We start from the raw sequence: 21,251 nt of genomic DNA, 5'->3' as shown, positions 1-21,251 counted from the left end.
TGCATCAATGTACTCCACTGTGTGGCTAGCCAATAAAGGCCTTAAAGGGGTTGTAAACCCTCATGTTTTTTCACCTTAATGCATCCTATGCATTAAGGTGAAAAAACTTCTGTCACTGACCGGCCCCCCCCAGCCCTCGTTTTACTCACCTGAGTCCTGTATTCCCCTGCCAGAGACGTGCTCTTCCCCTCTGCCCGTTGTCCTGGCTCTTGATTGGATAGATTGATAGCAGCGCAGCCAATGGCTCCCGCTTCTGTCAATCAAATCCAATGACGCAGGCGCCAGGGGGCGGGGCAGAGTCCTCTGCTCTGCGTCTATGGTCGCCGAATGCTTGACTCGGGAGCGTGCCCGCAAGGTAACCCCCCCCCCCAGGAGAGCGCTTCTCCTAGGGTGTTATATGATGTGGGGAGGAGCTACCAGCGCTGCCGGGGGACCCCAGAAATCGAGGATCAGGGCCACTCTGTGCAAAACAAACTGCACAGTGGAGGCAAGTATGACATGTTTGTAATTTAAAAAAAAAATGAAGCCTTACAATCACTTTAAAGATAAAAGAATGACATGGCCCCCTTCCTCACCTGACCCTATTGAGAACTTGTGGGCCCTTCTTAAATGGGAGACAAACGGTGAAAGAAAACAGTACACCTCTCATAACAGTGTCTGGGAGGCTGTGGTTGCTACTGCACAAAAAGTCAATCGCTCGCATGCAGAAGTGAACGCATACGTAGGTTGCGCCCGCATATGTAAACAGCGTTCGTACCACATGTGAGGTATCACGGCGAACGTTAGATTGAGAGCAATAATTCTAGCACTAGACCTCCTCTGAAACCCTAAACTGATAACCTGTAAAGATTTTTAAAGCGTAGCCTATGGAGTACCGAAGTTTGGCACCATTTCACGTGTCCGCAATTTTAAAGTGTGACATGTTAGATATCCATTTACACATTGGGGGAAAATATTGCGTTTTTGTTTTTTTTTCAATTCATTAAAGTGCACGGTTTCCAAAAAAATTGTGTTTGAAAAATTGCTGCGCAAATACCGTGACACATAACAAATTGCAATGATTGTCATTTTATTCTCTAGCATCTCTGATAGATATAGAGAATATTATATATATATATATATATATATATATATATATATATATATATATATATATATATATCACACACACACACAGTTGTGTGAAAAAGTATTTGCCCCCTTCCTGGTCTGTGTATCAGCTCAAGGCCGATACACAGACCAAGATTGTTCTCTGGCGATTCTTTTTTTGGATGTGGTGGTGGAAGCTGCTATGGATGACTGATCCGGAAGCCCTGGGATAGTGGAGAATATGGTCAACGAGAGCCATACTATAGCGACCACGGGACACCATCTATGGAGACTGCCTTGGAATCTTAAATTGCCTGCCACCCCTGTAGGGGTATTAGGAGTCGGTGAGTGGGGAGCCAAAAGGGGGAGCACAGAAGTCACGGATTTTCCTTTTCTTGGGCACCAGCCACCAATATATTTGGAACTTTTTTCTGACACTTACAATTTTTTTTTTTTTTGGCAATATTTTTTGAATATAATTTTTCTTTGGATTATTTATTTTTGATACTGTTTTGCATCTGACACCATTGTTGGAGCACGTTGGACTCTTGACACAGAGACTGTATTATATTATACATATATTGTTGGCACTTAATTGGTCAGCACTGTATATTAACCCACTATATATGTGGATGGGATGTTTTTTATCACAATCTAATTTTTTATTATCTTTCACTTTTTGATGTTACCATTTACTGTGTGGTTTAATGGGATTTGTGCACGCCATTATTAATGGTAATTAGCTTTCACACAGGTTTATGTATGTAGGGGGTGGATGTACATTATTCACTTTACAAGCTCACTAAAATTCTCCATACCCCCCCCCCCCTTAAGGGAGCGCCATTCACCCCATTTTTTACTTCAATACAATTTAGCCCCTTGTGGGTCTAAATAGGGGAGGCTGCATACCTTTTTCTTTTTCTCCCCTTTCCTCTCTCCCTTTTCTTCTTCTTAGAATTTTCCTACCTTTCTTCTTTTCCGTCTGTCAGTCCTAAGCGCAGAGCCTTTGTGTCTTTTGTTACAACAGCAAGTCCACCTCCAAATGGTTCAAACAAAGCAAAATTTAGGTTTTGGAGTAGCCTAGTCAAAGCCCGGACTTAAATCCAATTGAGATGCTGTATCATGGCTTACACAGGCCATGCTGTAAAACCCTCCAATGTGGCTGAATTAAAACAATTCTGCAAAAGAAGAGTGGGCCGAAATTGCTCCACAGCAATATGAAAGACCCATTGCCAGTTATCGCAAGTGCCAAGGGTGGCACAACCAGTTATTCGGTTTAGGGAACAATTACTTTTTCACATTAAGCCAGGCAGATTTGGACAGCTTCTTTGCCTTAATAAATGAAACCATCATTTAAACACTGCATTTTGTATTTACGCGGGTTAACTTTGTGTAATAATAAAATTAATTTGATGATCTGATAAATATGCAAAAAAAAAAAAAATCTCTATCATGTTCCATAAATTCTCAATTATATCTATACAAATATTCCTGACATCCGCTCAGGATAACTCTGTAAGGAGATATATATATATATATATAAAATGTTTTGCTTAGAATAGAAAGATTACGATTCTCGCGACGTAAAATCTTTCACATTATACAAAAAAAAATTGGGCTAACTTTACTGGTTAGTTTTTATTTTTTTTAATTCATTAAAGTAATTTTTTTACAAAAAAAATTGCATTTGAAAGACCGCTGCGCAAATACAGTGTGACATAAAATATTGCAACAATCACTATTTTATTCTCTAGTGTCTCTACTAAAATATATTATATATATATATATATATATATATATATATATATATATATATATATATATATATATATATATATATATATATATATTTTGTTTGGGGGTTCCAAGTAATATTCTAGCAAAAAAAAATTGATTAAAGCGAAGGTGCACACAAAAATTGAACCTCCGCTTTTCTGAACCCCACCCCCCCTTGTCACATTTGGCACCTTTTAGGGGGGGAGGGGGGTGCAGATACCTGTCTAAGACAGGTATTTGCACCCACTTCCGGGCATAGACTCCCACGGGAGCCTACGCCTCTTCCCGTCCCCCCCGCTGTCTCCAGAGACAGCAGGGACCATTCGTATTGCGCAGCGCGAGTAGGGAACCAGGAAGTGAAGCCGCAAGGCTTCATTTCCCGATTCCCTTACCGAAGATGGTGGCGGCAGCATCCGAGGACCGAGGGACGGTTCGGCCTAGGGTGCCGACATCGCGGGCGCCCTGGAAAGGCAAGTGTCTATATTTTAAAAGTCAGCAGCTGCAGTATTTGTAGCTGCTGACTTCTAAAAAAAAAAAAAAAAAAAAATTGCGGGACCTCCGCTTTAACTTGAAACCAACAAATGTCAGAAAAAGGTTTAGTGTTTTAAAGTGGTTAAACTTTCCTCACCTACACAGGAAGTCTATTTCACTGACAAATTGTTACAATGTTTAGACTTAGTTCCACTGCTAAAGAATGTTGTGATTCTTGGCAAACTGCCCAGTTTTTCTCTTCCTTTCTTTTGATGGCTGTGGCTTCAGAAGAGCAGAGAGAATTCTTTGCATTGCAAGAATCGTTTAACACTTTAGTCAAGATCGCAACGGGTAAAAAAAAAAAAAAAAAAAAAAAAAAAAAAAAAAAAAAAAACGCGCTGTGGCGCAGTGGGTAGCACTCTCGCCTAGCAGTAAGAAGGGTCGCTGGTTCGAATCCCGACCACGACACTACCTGCCTGGAGTTTGCATGTTCTCCCTGTGTCTGCGTGGGTTTCCTCCGGGTACTCCGGTTTCCTCCCACACTCCAAAGACATGCTGGTAGGTTAATTGGATCCTGTCTAAATCGGCCCTAGTATAGGTATGAATGTGAGTTAGGGACCTTAGATTGTAAGCTCCTTGAGGGTATAGGGACTGATGTGAATGTATAATATATATATGTAAAAGCGCTGCGTAAATTGACGGCGCTATATAAGTACCTGAAATAAATAAATAATAAATAAATAAAATCGTGAAGCTCTAATATGAATATCTCTATATCTATCTATCCATCCATCTATATCTATATATATTATGTGCAAAATTTTCTGCCCAAGCATTTGTATTTCTATCAATACATTCCTAAAATGTATACAGTTCTGCCTCGCAGAACAGCCCTGTCAAGCAGAAGGGACCTGATTGTTCTTATTTTCATATCCATATCTCCTCTTCAAATCCTGTGACTGGACAGTGAAAGGGGAAGTAGCAAACTGTTGAGTTTAACTCTGTACCCTTCACCTATCAGCATGCTTCTTGTACTGCAACACACCTGACCAGCTCCTTGTGCTGCTTCCACCTACACGCTCAGCCTCATATGGGCTGCAAGAGGCTGATCCCAAGGTACTTACACTGCATGCATTTCAAAACTAAATGTAGTTGTGCATTTATGATAACAGAGCTGCATTCATTTCTACCTTAAATATCTGCCTGGAGTTCACCTTTAAATATTGCTCATCCATAAATGTCATACAGGTTCAAGCACTAAATTAGATAAAGAGAAATGCCCCTTAACTCTTTTGCTGGCTGCTACATCACTGCTGTGTCCTGTATTTGCATGGCAGCCAGAACCATAGAGAGCAGTGGAGAACCAGGTATCAGATACACCTAGAACTGTTGGATAAAAGATGAACCTGTAGCTCTCCAAATGAGAAGGATTTGATGTGCAGCCTGCAAGAAAGGTATGTACTAAATATGTTCTTCTACAGGGTGCTCGTGACTTTATTTTTCAACTCGAGGAGCGGGATTACTTTAATTACAACATGTACGTCTAATGATGACAAATTTGACTATTTCATGCGTATTTGGGCCTACTGATTTTTTTAATAAAATAACGAAACACTAACAGCTATTAGAACATAATACATACACAAAGGGTTCAGGACAATTTCTAATAACTTTCTAATAACTTAATAAGTCAGATTGTCTTTTGAATTTAAATTTTTACTGATCCCAGCTGCAGCTATCCCCCGCCGCCTCGAAGCAATAGCTCAGTTTTCGGTCTTTAGCCTGCAGAGAGCCGATGATCCTGCCCCTCGAGCACTCACTGGAGCGCCGGGCTGTGGAGGGGACAGGAGTAGCTAGGCCAGGCTCCCAGCAGCTCACTGAGAGGCTGAGCCAGCTGTCGGTCCAGGCAGGATCTCTCTGGAGCCTGGATCGGCTGAGTGACATCAGCCGACGATGGACTTTAGCCTGCTGTCGGCTGAATATAGTACATTCTTGTGACCCACTGAATTAGGACCAAAAGAGGTTTAGCCCTACTTCTCTTTTAAGGCTTTTTATGCACACTGGGGCTCTTCTAAACGCTTTTCTCCTGGCAGGAGAAAAGCAGCTGCAAAAATGCGCCCAAGCCACATTTTTTCAAAACACATTTAGGCACTGTAGACATAGAAAGAGATAGCCCAGCTGTTGCACACCTCACCCGACCCAAGTGGTTAGCAGGTAAAAGCAGCCTCAGCTCAATTCATCCAAGCCATGCCCCCAACATGTTTCACCCCTCCCCTCAATTAAGCCCTGGGACAGGGCAAAACATGTTGGGGGGGAGTGGCTTGGATGAATTGAGCTGAGGCTGCTCTTACCTGTTAACCACTCAGGCCCGGTTGTATGTATATATTTTTTTTTTTTTTAAAAGTTTTATTTATTGCTTTTGTAACATATAGGTACATACAAGACCCATTTGGCCACACACACAATAAACTATTTACATTCCTTCAGCATGGACTCTCTCCTCCTTCCTCCGGACCTTCACTCAGTGTAAAAGAAAAAACGAAGATAATAGTAAATATGCCCCCTTTTCACATTAACAGTCAGTGCAAGATTTAAGATATATGAGATAGTCGCATACATGTTATAACCCACTGTAAACCCATTCCATTAGGTACCACTTAATCCGCCACCGTATCTTCACTATTCATCCAACTGCCCCATACTTTATCAAATTTTTGTGGTATGCCCCTGCTAATGTATGTAGCCTTGTATAAAGGTGCAGCCCTATTCACCACACCCTTCCACGCTGATACAGATGGAGGACTAGGCTTTTTCCATGACAACACAAAACCATCGTTTTTCTAGCATAATAGATCAGGATCGTTTGCAAAGTACAAGTTACTCTCTTTGGGGCTAGATTGTCTACCAGCTCCAAAAGACACACTTCTACTGTGGGTTGTATAGGAATGGCTGTTACGTCTGCTATACATTCTGTAACTCCCTTCCAAAATGCTTGAATGTTCGAGCAATTCCAGAAGATATGCATAAAATCAGCAGTGAGGGAGCTGCACCACCAGCAACTAGGTGACCGGGTAGGGAACATCTTAGCCAGTCTCACTGGGGTAAGATATATGCGATTAAGGAATTTAAATTGAATGAGTTGGTATCTAGCAGAAACCAATCTGATAAAATTAATGTCCCATACATCGTCCCAGTCATCCCCGTCCATCTGGGGGAACACCTCACCCCACATCGCCCTACACTTTGCAAGGAGATTTCCCCCCCCTCACTGAACAGTTGTTTGTATATTGTAGACAAGGCCTTGTCCAAAGTGTCCTCCCTCAGTAAAGACTCTACATCACTCATTTTCGGGGTAATTCCATTATTTCCAAATTGGGCATTGTATGCATGCCTTAGCTGAAGCTAACGGAACAGGTGAGTGTTGGGAAGGTTAAACTTGGTTTTTAGGGTGTCAAACTGTAGAAGTTTGTATGTATATTTGTAAAAATATGGAGGAAGTAACAGACATGGATACTGTAGACAACGGAATACAGTATTGTCTAGATTTTGTTACATTAACCCCTTGCTGAACACAAAGTATGTGCACCGGCAAGAAGAATGGGTCTTAAGGTGAACACGCTGCACATATGCTAGAGCTGCACAATTAATCATTAAAAAAATTGTGATCTCGATTCAACCCCCTCACGATCTCAATTGCAGAGTTTCCCGATTCTTTCATGTAACAAGTGTAGAGAGTTCTCTGCTCACTCAGCTGTCAAAGAGAAAAACCAGGGCAGTCTGCCAAGTTTTTAACAACATTGGCCTGCTAGCAGATAACTAGAAACATTATAAAACTTATAGCTCAAAAGGGATAAACTTCTGTTTGTAAATGCAGGAAGTTTAACGACTTAGTCTAAACCGTTTTCTGACACTTGTTTCTTACAAAGTTAAAATCTGTATTTTTTTTGCTAGAAAAATACTTGGAACCCCCAAACATTATATATTTTTTTTTAGCAGAGACCCTAGGGAATAAAATGGCGATTCTTGCAATATTTTAAGTCACACTGTATTTGCACAGTGGTCTTTCAAACGCAATTTTTTGGGAAAAAATACACTTCAATGAATAAAAAAAAACAAAAAAAAACAGTAAAGTTAGCCCAATTTTTTTGTTTAATGTGAAAGATGTTACGCCGCGAGAATCGCAAACTATCTTCTAAGGAAAAAAAATTGTGATTCTCATTTTAGCCAGAATCGTGCAGCTCTAACATATGCACCCACGGCGCCTGAGGTTTCTCTACTGAGAGCATGTGCACTGCCTGCTTCCAGCACAGTGATGGAGTTCTCAGACTGCTCCCAATCATGTGACCACTGTGACAGCCAATCACAGGGGTCATATGACTGGGAAGTCTGTCCTGCCCCAAGACCTAGTTAAAGGCATGCAGTGGACAGACAGGAAGGGCTTGAAGGCATTTTAAAAGTACGAGAATCAACAATAAAACACCACATATTGAAACCAATCAAAACATCTCTGAGCAGCTTACTCACGGTAGCTCCTTCCCTTCCTAACCGCACCTAAAGCCGGATATAGGCGGTTTGAATTTCAGCTGGTTTAGCAGGAACCGGCCAAGAATCGAACCATATATGGGCAGGCTGAATGTACCCAAGTTGATCAATCGATCAACTTGGGTACAAACGGCCTGTCCAATTTTACATTAGATTATTGCTAGCCGCTAGCCATAATCACTATGTACTAACTCCCAGCGGGGATGGCTTCCCCCACACCCCTGGCAGAACACAATGGCTCCGTGGGAGGGACAGTCAGTGTTGATGGGGAAATAAAGTTATTTTTTTTGTGGTTGCAGGAAAGAAAAAAAAAAAAAAAAAAAAAAAAAAAAAAAAAAAAAAAAAAAAAAAATCGCTCCGCCTATGGCCGGCCTTAGATATGACAGGCAAAGTTGACGCTTACGATATCAAAACCTCCTACAGACAGAACGAAGAAATACTCACATGGTTGGCAGTTACAGCAAAAAACTGCAAGTTCTGGAGCTGTCCGATTTCAGCCGGGATGCTAGTTAGCGTATTGTGGCTGAGATCTAGATGCCGCAGCTTTCGACAGTAGCACAACTGTGGTGGTATTTTATCAATTTTGTTGCGATTAAGATACAGGCGCTCAAGGCTTGCCAGATTGCCAATTTGAATGGGTATATAGGCAATATGGTTGTACCAGAGCTTCAAGCAGGTGAGTCTATGTAGGTGCTGGAAGCTGATGATTTCCTCAATAGTTTTCAAATTGTTGTCTTTCAAATCAATCTCCTGAAGGTTGTGAAGGCTAAAAATGGAGTGTGGGATCCTCTCCAAGTCACACCGCACCAGTTCCAGCTCCGTTAGGTTCACCATTTTCTTCAGACTGTTGAGAACCATCAGTTTGGTGCCTTCATTGTTTACAGAAAGCTTCTGCAGATGGACGCCTACATCAGTCACCACTTGGGGCAGTTTAGTAAGGTTGCTCTTCAGTCTCAACACTTTCAACCTCTTAAGTTCACGGAGACCATCAATGACTATATATCTATTGTTTTCCGCGCTCAAGTTCCCGGTGAGGTGCAACTCCTCAAGGTTTTTCAAACTATAGATCCATAAGGGAATCTCCTTAATATCTGTAAATTTAATGTGTAGCGATTTGAGATTCTCTCTGAGAAAAGCCAAGGCTGGAGACTCAATTTTAGCTGCTGTGTGGTATAACCAGAGTTCTTTCAAGCCTGTGAGCTGAGCAATGCTAGGCGGGATGGTCACATCAGGTATGAGTTCCAGCTTGAGCACTTCCAGCTCCACAAGGTCAAACACAGTGTCTGGGATCCCGCTAAGCATGAAAAGATGGAGCTCAAGTTTCTCCTGAGAATTTTTGGTGATGCGTTGGCGTAGTTTGTCCAGTGTCCACTCGTGATTGAGGTTGAGTTGCCTCAATTTGTTCTCGCTGACTTCAGACAAAAAAACAGCAAAACGTTTTGAATAAAGTGGATCATATTGATCTATGAGGTGCAGCATGAAAGCAAAGTCGTTCTTGACATCTGGAATGTCGCTGTAGCTGCTCTCTTCACGAATAGATTCGAAGGAATACTTTTTCAAGGATCGCCTTAGCATCCACCAGAGGGTGTACACACAGACTAGACCGTAAAACCCCACCAGGCTGATGTAGAATGAGGCCAATATTTTAAATAAGGTGGCCAGTGGATGGGCACATCGGTACATTCGATAGCCAGTGAGGCTCTCAATGTCCACCTTACAATCCACATCGAAGGTGATGCTGCTAACATAGTACACAGTGTAGCAAAGAATCAGAATAAACTTGATAACTTTGATGATTGTCTGCCTCATATAGAGCCTGTAGACTATATCGCCTTCTTCCACATGAGTCCTAAACTTTTTCACCTTCTCAAACAAGGCTTTGGCCTGCTCACCCTCTTTCTTATCAAGCACTCCCGTCTCTGACCTATCCACAATTCCCTGCTCCACCCTGGACTTGCTCCTCTGCAGCATGGGCACGGTTGCTTCTACATCTTCACTGGCTGTAGAAGACTTTTTGTCAACCGAACCATTCATCTTTCCACCTGAAGGTTTGGGATCACTCTCCTCCACCACAGTCTCCGACAAAGCCCGAGTAGTCCAAGGTGAGTCAAAACATTTTAGTAGGATAGAGACAAAATGTTCTAGCTTGGAGCTGGTCCGAGGAAACTTGAACCAGAAATTGCTACACGCCAGGAAGATCAAAGTGTGCAACAACACTAGATAAGGGAAATATTTTGCAAACCAATGTAGACGGTTTTCATAGCACACAGCATCCACATAGTTGTACTGATGTCTATCCAAGTCATATTTTATGCCTGTGGGGCCTAGTGTTTCTGGAGGCACCAGGCTAGAGTTTGGATATTCAGGTTCTGCAGGTGTCCAGGCCCGGTAGGAATCATTACAGCTGTCATGTGTGACCCATTTACAGGGAAGACAAATCATCTTATCCTGGGTGACCTGTAAGGTGCCTCCAAACACTGCTATCATAAGCATGACAATGGAAATGTAGTCTGTGAACACATCCCACCATGGTTTAAGGATTCTGTAGGCTGGTTGTGTGTCAGCAAAGTACCGCAGCTCTGTCACTGGAATCATGGCTCACCTGGTAACAAGAAGATAGAACAGGTTTTACTAACAAGCAGAATCCCAGAGCATAGGTCTAACATCTATTTATAATCAGTAGAGGACAGGTAAGGACATATTTGATGACTACAAGGTACAAGGCAATTTATATCTCACAAGGGAAAAAATTCTGCAAAATATATCTTTCCCAAAGCAGATATGTACTTACCCCCTCAGGAAACTAAGGGACACATTGATACTTTCCCAATGATCTGGTGTGCTCCTGGGAAAAACCCAAGCCACTTAATTTTTTTAAAGGAGAAAGGAAAATAAGCAGCATTTGGTAGTCAGTCAATAATAATAATACTATGTTACCTAGTACAATAAAGTTTGTGCTAGGGAAAAAAAATAAATACATTTGCATTTTATATTCTACCACATGCATTATTTAACCACTCAAGGACTAGGCCTATTTTTCAGACTCGGTGTGTACAAGTTATAATCAGTTTTATTTGCTAGAAAATTATTTAGAACCCCCAAACATTAAAATGTATTTATTTACAAGCACACTTTTTTTGTAAAAAAAAAAAAAAAAAAAAAAAATACACTTTTTTGAATTAAAAAATAAGGCAACAGTAAAGTTAGCCCAATTTTTTTATATTGTGAAAGATAATGTTACGCCAAGTAAATTGATACCCAAAATTGTCATGCTTCAAAATTGCATCCGCTCGTGGAATGGCAATGTTTAAAAATTTCTACAGGTTACCAGTTTTGAGTTACAGAGGAGATCTGGGGCTAGAATTATTGCTCTTGCCCCAACGATCGCGGCGATACTTCACATGTGTAGTTTGAACACAGTTTTCATATGCGGGCGCTACTCATGTATGCGTTCGCTTCTGCGTGCGAGCTTGTCAGGATGGAGAGCTCTAAATTTTTTTTCTTCTTTTACTTTTATTTTGACACTGTCCTTTAAAAAAAAATTGGGGTCACTTTTCTTCCTATTACAAGGAACATAATCATCCCTTGCAATAGAAAAAAAAAGCATGACAGGACCTCTTAAATATGAGTTTTGGGGTCAAAAAGACCTCAGATCTCATATTTACACTAAAATGCAGTATATAAAAAAAAATTAATTTGAAAAAAAACAAAAAACAAAACATTTCTCCTTTAAGAGCATTGGGCGGAAGTGACGTTTGACGTGGCGTCAGCTAGCCAAGCAGGAGAGAGGACCTGATCATCTCCTACCGGTGGCTCCGGTAAGCGGCGGAGACCACCAGAGCGTGGCGGGAGGGGGGGGGCCCTCTCCCATCCCCGATAAAAGTGATCTTGTGCCACAGAGACCGCTTTTATCTGAAAGAGGACCACCCGTTGAAGAAGGGGATACTGGGGTTATGGCAGCCATCTGCTGCCACAACAACTATATTCTGCCAACGTATAACGACGGTGGGTCAGTCTGTAAGTAGTTAAAGTGGTTGTAAACCCTTCCACATACCCAGTAAAGTGACTGACCTCGGGTGATACAGAGATTAAAACAAACCCTCCTACATATGTTGTACCAGTTTATCTGCGGTCTTCTCTACAGCCCTTCAAAGTGCAGAATTTTAAAGCTTGTTTGAGAGTTCAGAAAAAAAAAGGCGGCGGCGGATGCAGAGCTCAGTGAGGAGAGCTCTGAAAGTGGATTAGAGGGAAGGGACACCTCCTTCACACAGCAGACAGGAACGGAGCCGAGACTGTTAATCAGCTGGAGATCCCTCCCCTATCACCATTTTTCTCTTGGTGTCAGGAGAACTTGTCAGAAGGGATTCACACTGATAGCAGAGCAACGAAGTAGCAGACAGCAAGTGAACATGTTGTCCCTGAAGTTTATTTGTTGAAAGCAGAAAAAACGGCATTGCAGTTTGTTGTGTATGGGGCTACATAGCCACAGACTGGTCAGGGTGCCCATGCTGACCCAGGCCCACAGCCAAAAGCGACTACATTTGGCACATGAGCATCACACCTGGACCACAGGCAATGGAAGAAAGTAGCCTGGTCTAATAAATCACATTTTCTTTTACATATTATGTAGATGGCCGAGTGCGTGTGTGTCGTTTACCTGAGGAAAGGATGGCACCAGGATGCAGTATGGGAAGAAGGCAAGCCAAAGGAGGCAGTGTGATGCTTTGGGCAATGTTCTGCCATGAAACCTTGAGTCCTGCCATTCATGTGGATGTTACTTGACACTTACCACCTTCTTAAACATTGTTGTTGATCAAAAACACCCCTACATGGAAACAGTATTTCCTGTTGGCAGCAGCCTCTTTCAGCAGGATAGTGAAGCCTGACACACTGAAAAAATGGTTCAAGAATGGTTTGAGGAACACACCAACGAGTTTGAGTATTTGACTTTCCTCCAAATACTCCAAATCTCAATACATCAAGCATCTGAGATGTGCTGGAAAAGCAAGTCCGAGCCATGCAGGCCCCACCTTGCAACTTATAGGACTTAAAGTGTTTGTGAACTCATATAAGTTAGTCTATGCCAGCCCCTCTATTAGAGCTAGGCATAACACACTGTACATGTCTTTTAAAAAAAAAAAAACAAGGCTTGTAAATAACATTTTATGGTGATCTTCAGGCTGGTCACGTGACCCGTGGCAGCTTTACATTTCCAATACATGGATACTGCAGGAGGGGCAGACACAGAGACACAGGCACGGCACTGACAGGCAGGGAGGAGGGAGTGAGGGGGAGAGCTGAGAGCAGGGCTGCAGATGACGGAGGGACTTACACTGACCACCATGGTCAGGGCTCAGCAGCCATGATTTTCATGGTCAGCGCAGAGAGGGGGATACAGGAAGTGGCAGGTTCAGGTGGGTTTTTTACAGTTTAGAGGGGGGCAGATTATACAGCACAAGCACTGTGCAGTTTAATCTGCTTTAAGGGACCAGGATCTCTATTTTTTTTTTGGGTTAACACACACTTTAAAGCTGAGTTCCACCCAAAAGTGGAACTTCCGCTTTAAAGCACTCTGACCCCCTGACATGCCACATATGGCATGTCATTTTGTGTGTGTGGTGTGTGTGTGTGGTGTGTGTGGTGTGTGTGGTGTGTGTGGTGTGTGTGGTGTGTGTGGTGTGTGTGGTGTGTGTGGTGTGGTGTGTGTGGTGTGTGTGAGCAGGTACCTAGTTTTCGCAGGTACCTGCTCCCACTTCCGCTCTGGGCCGCCTAAGTGACCCCTCCTCTCCCCCTTGGCGGCCCCTCCCTCCCACGCCACAGGTCCCAGTCAGGACGTGCAGTGCGACTCGCATGTGAAGCCTCAAACTGTCACAGCTGGGTGCCCACAGTAGTGATGCCGGCGCAGAGGCGAGCAGGGGGAGAATCAAGGGTTTGGGCGGCCGCATCGTTGCATAGTGGGACAGGCGAGTGTGTTTATTAAAAGTCAGCAGCTACACTTTTTGTAGCTGCTGACTTTTAATAAACACAAAAATGGGTGGAACTCCGCTTTAAAGTGATTGTAAAGGCTGTATTTTTAAAAAAAATTTAAATAAACAAACAAACATGTCATACTTACCTGCTCTGTGTTAAGGTTTTGCACAGAGCAGCCCCAATCCTCTTCTTCTCGGGTCCACTGCTGAAGCTCCTGGCTCCTACCCCCCGCCAAGTGCTCCCATATCTAGCCACTTGCTATGAGGGCACTCGTGCATGCTTGCTCCCGAGCCCTGCTCTGAATGTCCATTACACAAGTGGGGCCGGTCCCTGTCCCCTGCTCAACACTGGCTGTGATTGACAGCAGCAGGAGCCAATGGCTTCCGCTGCTGTATCTCAGCCAATGAGAAGCAAGAGACCCAAGAGAGCCTCGGCTCTCATGCACATCACTGGACTGAGATCGGGCTTTACAACCATTTTAAGGCCGGGTTCACACCTATGTGAATTAGATGTGGGTTTCTCCGCATCCAATTCACATAGCAGGAGAATGTGACTGGCTCCCTATGAAGCCGGTTCACATATCTCAGTTGCGGCTGCGGAGCGCACTGCACAGAAACGCCGTGCGTCTTTGGCTCCGTTTCAGGGCCGAATTCAGGCATAGAATCGGCCCCGATTTGTCCCTGAAATGGAGAACAGGGACACACAGCGCTCCTGTGCGATCCGCAGCAGGTTGCAGTGTGAACCCAGCCTTAAGGATCTGCTATTGACGGCTTGGTACCAGATTCCACACCATACCTTCAGAGGTCTAGTGGTGTCCGTACCTCAATGGGTCAAGGTCGTTTTGGCAGCAAAAATTCAATATTGGGTAAATCATCATCATCATCATCATCTTGTTATGGCTGATTGGTGTACGTCTTCTCATTATCTGTTAAACCCAAATTATGGCAAACAATCACATTACCTGCAGCTCTACTAAATACCAGGCTGTAGAGATTCTCCTTACAGGTACTTTTACACAATTATTACTAATTTTAGTAAAACTAAAACGTGTGTCTGAAAAATGTGCAAATATTCATTTGCACGTTGGATTTCAAACATTTGTAGCCTACTCCAAATAATCTGAACAATTCTGAAGTTTGTAAACTTACTTTTCACATACTGCATTTACCTTCCTGTGACAGGCATGCGTGGATGAGGGAATCAAGTCGTTTTTGGTTTTCTTTCATTCAACTTGCTGGTTGGACAAAAAAAAAAAAAAAAAATCTATGGCCCACCTAATGTGCACCTTGCAATATAGTGGATATTCCTTCTCTCCTTCCTCTTTTTCCCTTTTAACATACAATTCTTATAAATGGGAATTTTAAGCACTTTTTTCCCTATCGTAATTGGATATCACATTTAGTGCTAAAGCAACAGAACTGTTGTTTTGGACATGGTCAAAATAATGTATGTTGTATTCCTTTGTGAGACTTTGTAAAGAATATACAGGAAAATGTCTGATGGCACTGAAAGCTCTAAAATGAATGTGTTCTAAACATTAGCTTAGAAGATCGCATTGACAGGAAGTCACACGCTGATGCTGGGAATTAGAGGTCTATTGTCAAGGGACTTTGTGTTTTATGGTTTACCACCACATTGCTGAAAGATTAATATGAAAATACAACAGTAAAATGCCTGAGGTTCAATACCCAGTAACCCTCCAGATCTAAAGGACAGACACTAATTCCAGGAAGCCGCAGTTCCCAACAAAGTTAAGTGAAGCTTAAGTCAAAACTTTTTTCAATTTTAAAATACAGTGTGGAAGAGTTAGAACTTCTGTTAGCAAATGTGGAGTAATCTCCCCGCAGTCATCAATCTAAATCTGAGAGTGGGTCTAAGATTTTCAGTTTAAAGTGGGGTACAAACTATAAGAAAATGGGGTGAACGTTCCTCCGATTTTTCGCAGCTAATCAGAACTGATGAACGAAAAATCGTACGAAAATTCTCGTACGACAAAAGGCTTTTTTTTTTGGTTTATTGTTTCTGATCATGTGCAGTTTTTCTTTTCTGATTTTTCTTGTACGAAAACAGTACACATTCAATTAAAATCATTTGCTCTGTTTCCGTACGACAAAAATTTCTGAGTTTGTCCCTTCGATAATTTTCGTGCGAACATTCGGAATTGGCTGTCTTTCTATCTTTGGACAAAAATGTTTGCCTGAAATTCTTATAGTGTGTACGAGCCTTAATATATATCGATCAAGAGAGATATAGATATCTCTCTCTATATCTATCTATCTCTCTCTACACACACACACACACACACACACACACACACACACACACACACACACACACACACACGGAGAGGGGAAGAGAGGGAGAGAGGGAGAGGGAGAGGGGAAGAGAGGGAGAGGGGAAGAGAGGGGAGAGGGAGAGAGAATTTGGCTTATTTATATGTAGTTATAAATATTTATCTATCTGCAAATGGCACACATTTGGAAGGTATATCAACTGGGTAATACATTAAGGCCCCTTTCACACTTATATGACTTCAAAGTCGCGCGATTTTACCGCGATTTGGGAGCAGTACTACTTTGTACGACTTTGCCACAACTTCATTAACAAATGAAGCCATACAGTAGTTGGTATGAATCATGAGGGGGAACTCCGCGCCAAATTTTAAATAAAAAACGGGCGTGGGTTCCCCCCCAGGGGCATACCAGGCCCTTAGGTCTAGTTTGGATTGTAAGGGGAACCCCCCCTACGCCGAAAAATCGGCGTGGGGGTCCCCCCAAAATCCATACCAGACCCTTATCTGAGCACGCAGCCCGGCCAGTCAGGAAAGGGGGTGGGGACGAGCGAGTGCCCCCCCCCCCTTCCTGAACTGTACCAGGCCGCATGCCCTCAACATGGGGGGGCCTGCACCCAAAGCACCTTGTCCCCATGTTGATGAGGACAAGGGCCAAGGGCCTCTTCCCAACAACCCTGGCCGTTGGTTGTCGGGGTCTGCGGGCGGAGGGCTTATCGGAATCCGGGAGCCCCCTTTAATAAGGGGGCCCCCAGATCCCGGCCCCCTACGTGAAGGAGTATGGGGTACATGGTACCCCTACCCATTCACCTAGGGAAAAAAGTGTCAATAAAAAAAAAAACACTACACAGGTTTTAAAAGTAATTTATTAGGCAGCTCCGGATGTCTTCTTCCGACTTCGGGGGTCTTCTTCCGACTTCTCCGCTCTCTCTGGCCTCTTCTCCCGGTGTCCAGTTCTTCTGCCGGGCCCCTCCGCTATCTTCTCCCGCTCTTGTGCTAGCAGGGGCCCGGTCTTCTGCGCTGTCTTGTCCCCTATTCTCTTCTTCCGATGTTGACACGACACTCTCTCCTCCTGGAATGCTGTGTGCGAGACGCGCCATCACTTATATAGGCGGTGACCCCGCCTCCTTATGAGGTCACAGTCCCGGGGCATGCTGGGACTGTGCCATCATAAGAGGGCGTGGTCATTGGGTGATGTTGACCACGCCCCCTTATGACAGCACAGTCTCAGCATGCCCCGGGACTGTGACCTCATAAGGGGGTGGGTGGGGTCACCGCCTATATAAGTGATCGCGTGGCTCGCACACAGCATTCCAGCGGGACAGAGCGTCGTGTCAACTTTGGAAGAAGACAAGAAGGCAGAAGTCCGGGCCACCGCTAGCAAAAGAGCATAAGATAGCGGAGGAGCCGGCAGAAGATCAGGACACCGGAGGAGACGCCGGAGAGACCCCCGAAGAAGTCGGAAGACCCCCGAAGTCGGAAAAAGACCCCGGAGCTACCTAATAAATTACTTTAAAAACCTGTGTACTGTTTTTTCATTGACACTTTTTTCCCTAGGTGAATGGGTAGGGCTACAATGTACCCCATACTCATTCACAAAGGGTGGGGGGGCCGGGATCTGGGGCCCCCTTATTAAAGGGGGCTCCCAGATTCCGATAAGCCCCCCGCCCGCAGACCCCGACAACCAACGGCCAGGGTTGTCGGGAAGAGGCCCTTGTCCTCATCAACATGGGAACAAGGTGCTTTGGGGTGGGGGGCGCCCCCCATGTTGAGGGCATGCGGCCTGGTACGGTCCAGGAGGGGGCCCGCTCACTTGTTCCCACCCCCATTCCTGACCAGCCAGGCTGCCTGCTCGAATAAGTGTCTGGTATGGATTTTGGGGGGACCCCCCACGCCGATTTTTCGGCGTAGGGGGGTTCCCTTTACAATCCATACCAGACCTAAGCACCTGGTATGCCCCTGGGGGGTGGAACCCACGCCATTTTTTTCATTTAAAACTTGGAGCGGAGTTCCCCCTCATGATTCATACCAGACAGCTGTCAGCACTGCCTGTCGCTCATCGCGAAAGGAAAAAAAAAGTTTTCCTTTCCCGATCAGCGCGACATGCACAGTACCCTGTCGCCGAGAAACACAATCTTGCGGTCAGGTACTGTACATGGTGTGAGGCTTGTGCTTACAAAGTCGAACTGAAATCGTGTCTATATTATTCAGTATTTGCATGCTACTTGAGGGTTTATTATTGAGGTCTATGGAGTACAACTCGCATGGAAGTTGGACCAAAGTAGTGCAGGGACTACTTTCAAGTCGGCACGACTTAAAAGTTTTTTTTTTTTTTTACTATAATGCATTCTCTGCATTAAAGGTAAAAAAACCCTCCACCATCTGTGCCTCCCCCCTAAAACACTAAAGCCTCGTACACACGCTTAGATTTTCGGACGACGGAACGTCTGTTTTTTGTGGCATGCTAGTCTCATGTGGAAAGTGAAGAGGTTACTCACAACACGAACATTTTCGTACAACAGAATACAACGTCAGAAGTGACGTAATGTGTTGAATAGTTTTGTATGTATTCTTTCGTTTCTGAGCATGCGTAGTCTTGCTCTTACAATTTTTTTCGGATAAAGACCAGTAACTAATGAAAGGAAAATCAGATATTAAGTTCACATTAGAGCTGCACGATTCTGGCTAAAATGGGAATCTTTTTTTGCTTAGAAGATAGATCGAGATTCTCGCGGTGTAACATCATCTTTCACATTAAAACAAAAAAAATTGGGCTAACTTTACTGTTTCGTTTTTTTTTTATTTCAGTGAAGTGTATTTTTTCCCAAAAAATTGCGTTTGAAAGACCGCTGAGCAAATACAGTGTTACATAAAATATTGCAGCAATTGACATTTTATTCCCTAGGGTCTCTGCTAAAATATATATAATGTTTGGGGGTTCCAAGTAATTTTCTAGCAAAAAATATTGATTTTAACTTAAGAAACAAGTGTCAGAAAAAGATTTAGACTTTAAGTGGTTAAACTTCCTGCATTTACACAATTTTATAGTCTGTACATCCAGCTTTTGTTTGAAGAAAAGACAAATCCGGCATCGAAAGCACCATACTAAAGATCCGAAAATCGGCAGATAGTTTGTCGTACGAATTTTTCCATGCGATTTTCGTATCGTGTGTACGGGACTTTACCCATCACCGCCCTCGATCTAGTGCTGCGGGGACAGTGTTTGGCAGCCCCACTCTGATCTTTACTTGCATTCACAAGTTTTACTGAGTGTAGCAAGAGCCATTGGCTCCTGCTGCTGTCAGTCACATCCTGTGAGGGCGGGGGGGTAGGGGCAAGCTGCACTGTGTGCATCTATGGACGCACATAGCCTGGCTCGAGAGCACGCCCACATGAGTGCCCCCATAGATTTACAATCACTATAACCACAGCAGAGAAATCAGGTTTCCTGCCATGCTAGAAACGAAGGCTGTACTGAACGGCAGAGCTGTGTTAATCTGGCAAATACTGGTGAACAGAAACTAAAATACTTTGACAGAAAAAAAAAATACCATTATAAGCATTTTCTTTGTTTTTAACCATTTGCCTAGAGTTCAGCTTTAGTCAACATAACAGCCAGGTAACCGCTTTTTTAAAAGGTCCAAAAATGTAACCAACATTTCTCTCCATATATGCTTCCTCTAAGTTGCTCCTGACATAAAACAAGCTCAGTAAATAAGCAGGGTTGTGTGCAGAAACTGTCTTCCCACACAGCACAGCCAAGCATGCTGAATCATTCCATCAGGCCACACACAGAAGGTCGCCTCTTAGGGCTAAGCTATCAAATGCAAAAAAAAAAAAAAAAAAAAAAAAAAAAAAAAAAAAGAAGGGCAAGCTTCCTTAACAAGAAATTTACAAGCATCCCCCATCAGTATGTCACAAGGGCACAGAGACGTCATGGATGCACACTGCACTGCTACGAAGAAGAATTAGCCTTTAAAATGATACTAAAAACACACATTGTTCAATTTCCTCTTCTATTTCTGTACACAGAGCAACCATAATAATGACTATATGGATGTCCTAAAGCAATGAACTTTTTTTTTTATGTCATAATGTAGAGTATAAGATTTGCTATCATTTGAGCCCAGTCTTGCCACAAAGAGTTAATCCATCTCTGAGCAATCCTCTTTTATTGTTCAGTGAGACAATTCTTGACAAACTGAGAAAAACTTTGTCAAAATCGTCCCCCTTGCTGTGAGTGACAGGTGATTTACATCTCATGCATTAGCCTAAGACACAGGCAGTATTTTTAACCGCTTCAATACCGGGCCAATTCTGACACTTTGCTCCTACATGTAAAAATCATAATTTTTTTGCTAGAAAATTACATAGAACCCCCAAACATTATATATGTTTTTTTAGCAAAGACCCTAGAGAATACAATGGCGGTTGTTGCAACTTTTTATTTCACACAGTATTTGCGCAGGAATTTTTTTGAACGCGTTTTTTGGGGGAAAAAAAACAGTTTTGTGTTTAAAAAAAAAAAAAAAACAAAACAGTAAAGTTAGCCCAATGTTTTTGCATTTTGTGAAAGATGAAGTTACGCTGAGTAAATAGATACCTAACATGTCACGCTTCAAAATTGTACACGTTCATGGAATGGCGCCAATGTTCGGTACTTAAAAATCCCCATAGGCAACGCTTGAAATTTTTTACTGGTTACATGTTTTGAGTTACAGAGGAGGTCTAGGGCCAAAATTATTGCTCTCGCTCCAACGTTCGCGGCGATACCTCACATGTATGGTTTGAACACCGTTTTCATATGTGGGCGGGAATTACGTATGCGTTCGCTTCTGCGTGCGAGCACACGGGGACAGCGGCGCTTTAAATTTTTTTTTTTTTTTTTTATTGTTATATAATTAACAATAAAAAAAAAAATAAAAAAATTTTTATCTTTTATTTTGACACTTTTTTGAAAAAAAAAAAAAAATTGATCACTTTTATTCCTCTTACAAGGAATGTAAACATACCTTGTAATAGCAATATGACATGTCAGGTGCTCTTAATAGTGAGATATGGGGTCAATAAGACCCCATATCTCACCACTAGGCTGGGAAGCCTGAAATAAAAA

The 21,251-nt window shown here is 43.0% G+C and overlaps 1 protein-coding gene across 1 annotated transcript in view; it reads right to left on the bottom strand.

Moving 5' to 3' along the window:
• The window catches only part of LRRC8A (leucine rich repeat containing 8 VRAC subunit A), a 71,010-nt gene that overhangs the window by 15,255 nt on the left and 34,504 nt on the right, over positions 1 to 21,251 (bottom strand). Inside the window, exon 3 of the mRNA XM_073600097.1 lies at positions 8,323 to 10,480. Within this exon, the coding sequence (XP_073456198.1) occupies positions 8,323 to 10,473 (2,151 nt within the window). The 5' untranslated portion in view covers positions 10,474 to 10,480. The remainder of the gene's footprint in view (positions 1 to 8,322; positions 10,481 to 21,251) is intronic.

Source organism: Aquarana catesbeiana, linkage group LG09 (assembly GCF_042186555.1).
Source record: "Aquarana catesbeiana isolate 2022-GZ linkage group LG09, ASM4218655v1, whole genome shotgun sequence".
Lineage (NCBI taxonomy): Eukaryota > Metazoa > Chordata > Amphibia > Anura > Ranidae > Aquarana > Aquarana catesbeiana.
This window is presented reverse-complemented; position numbering and strand designations above follow the sequence as displayed.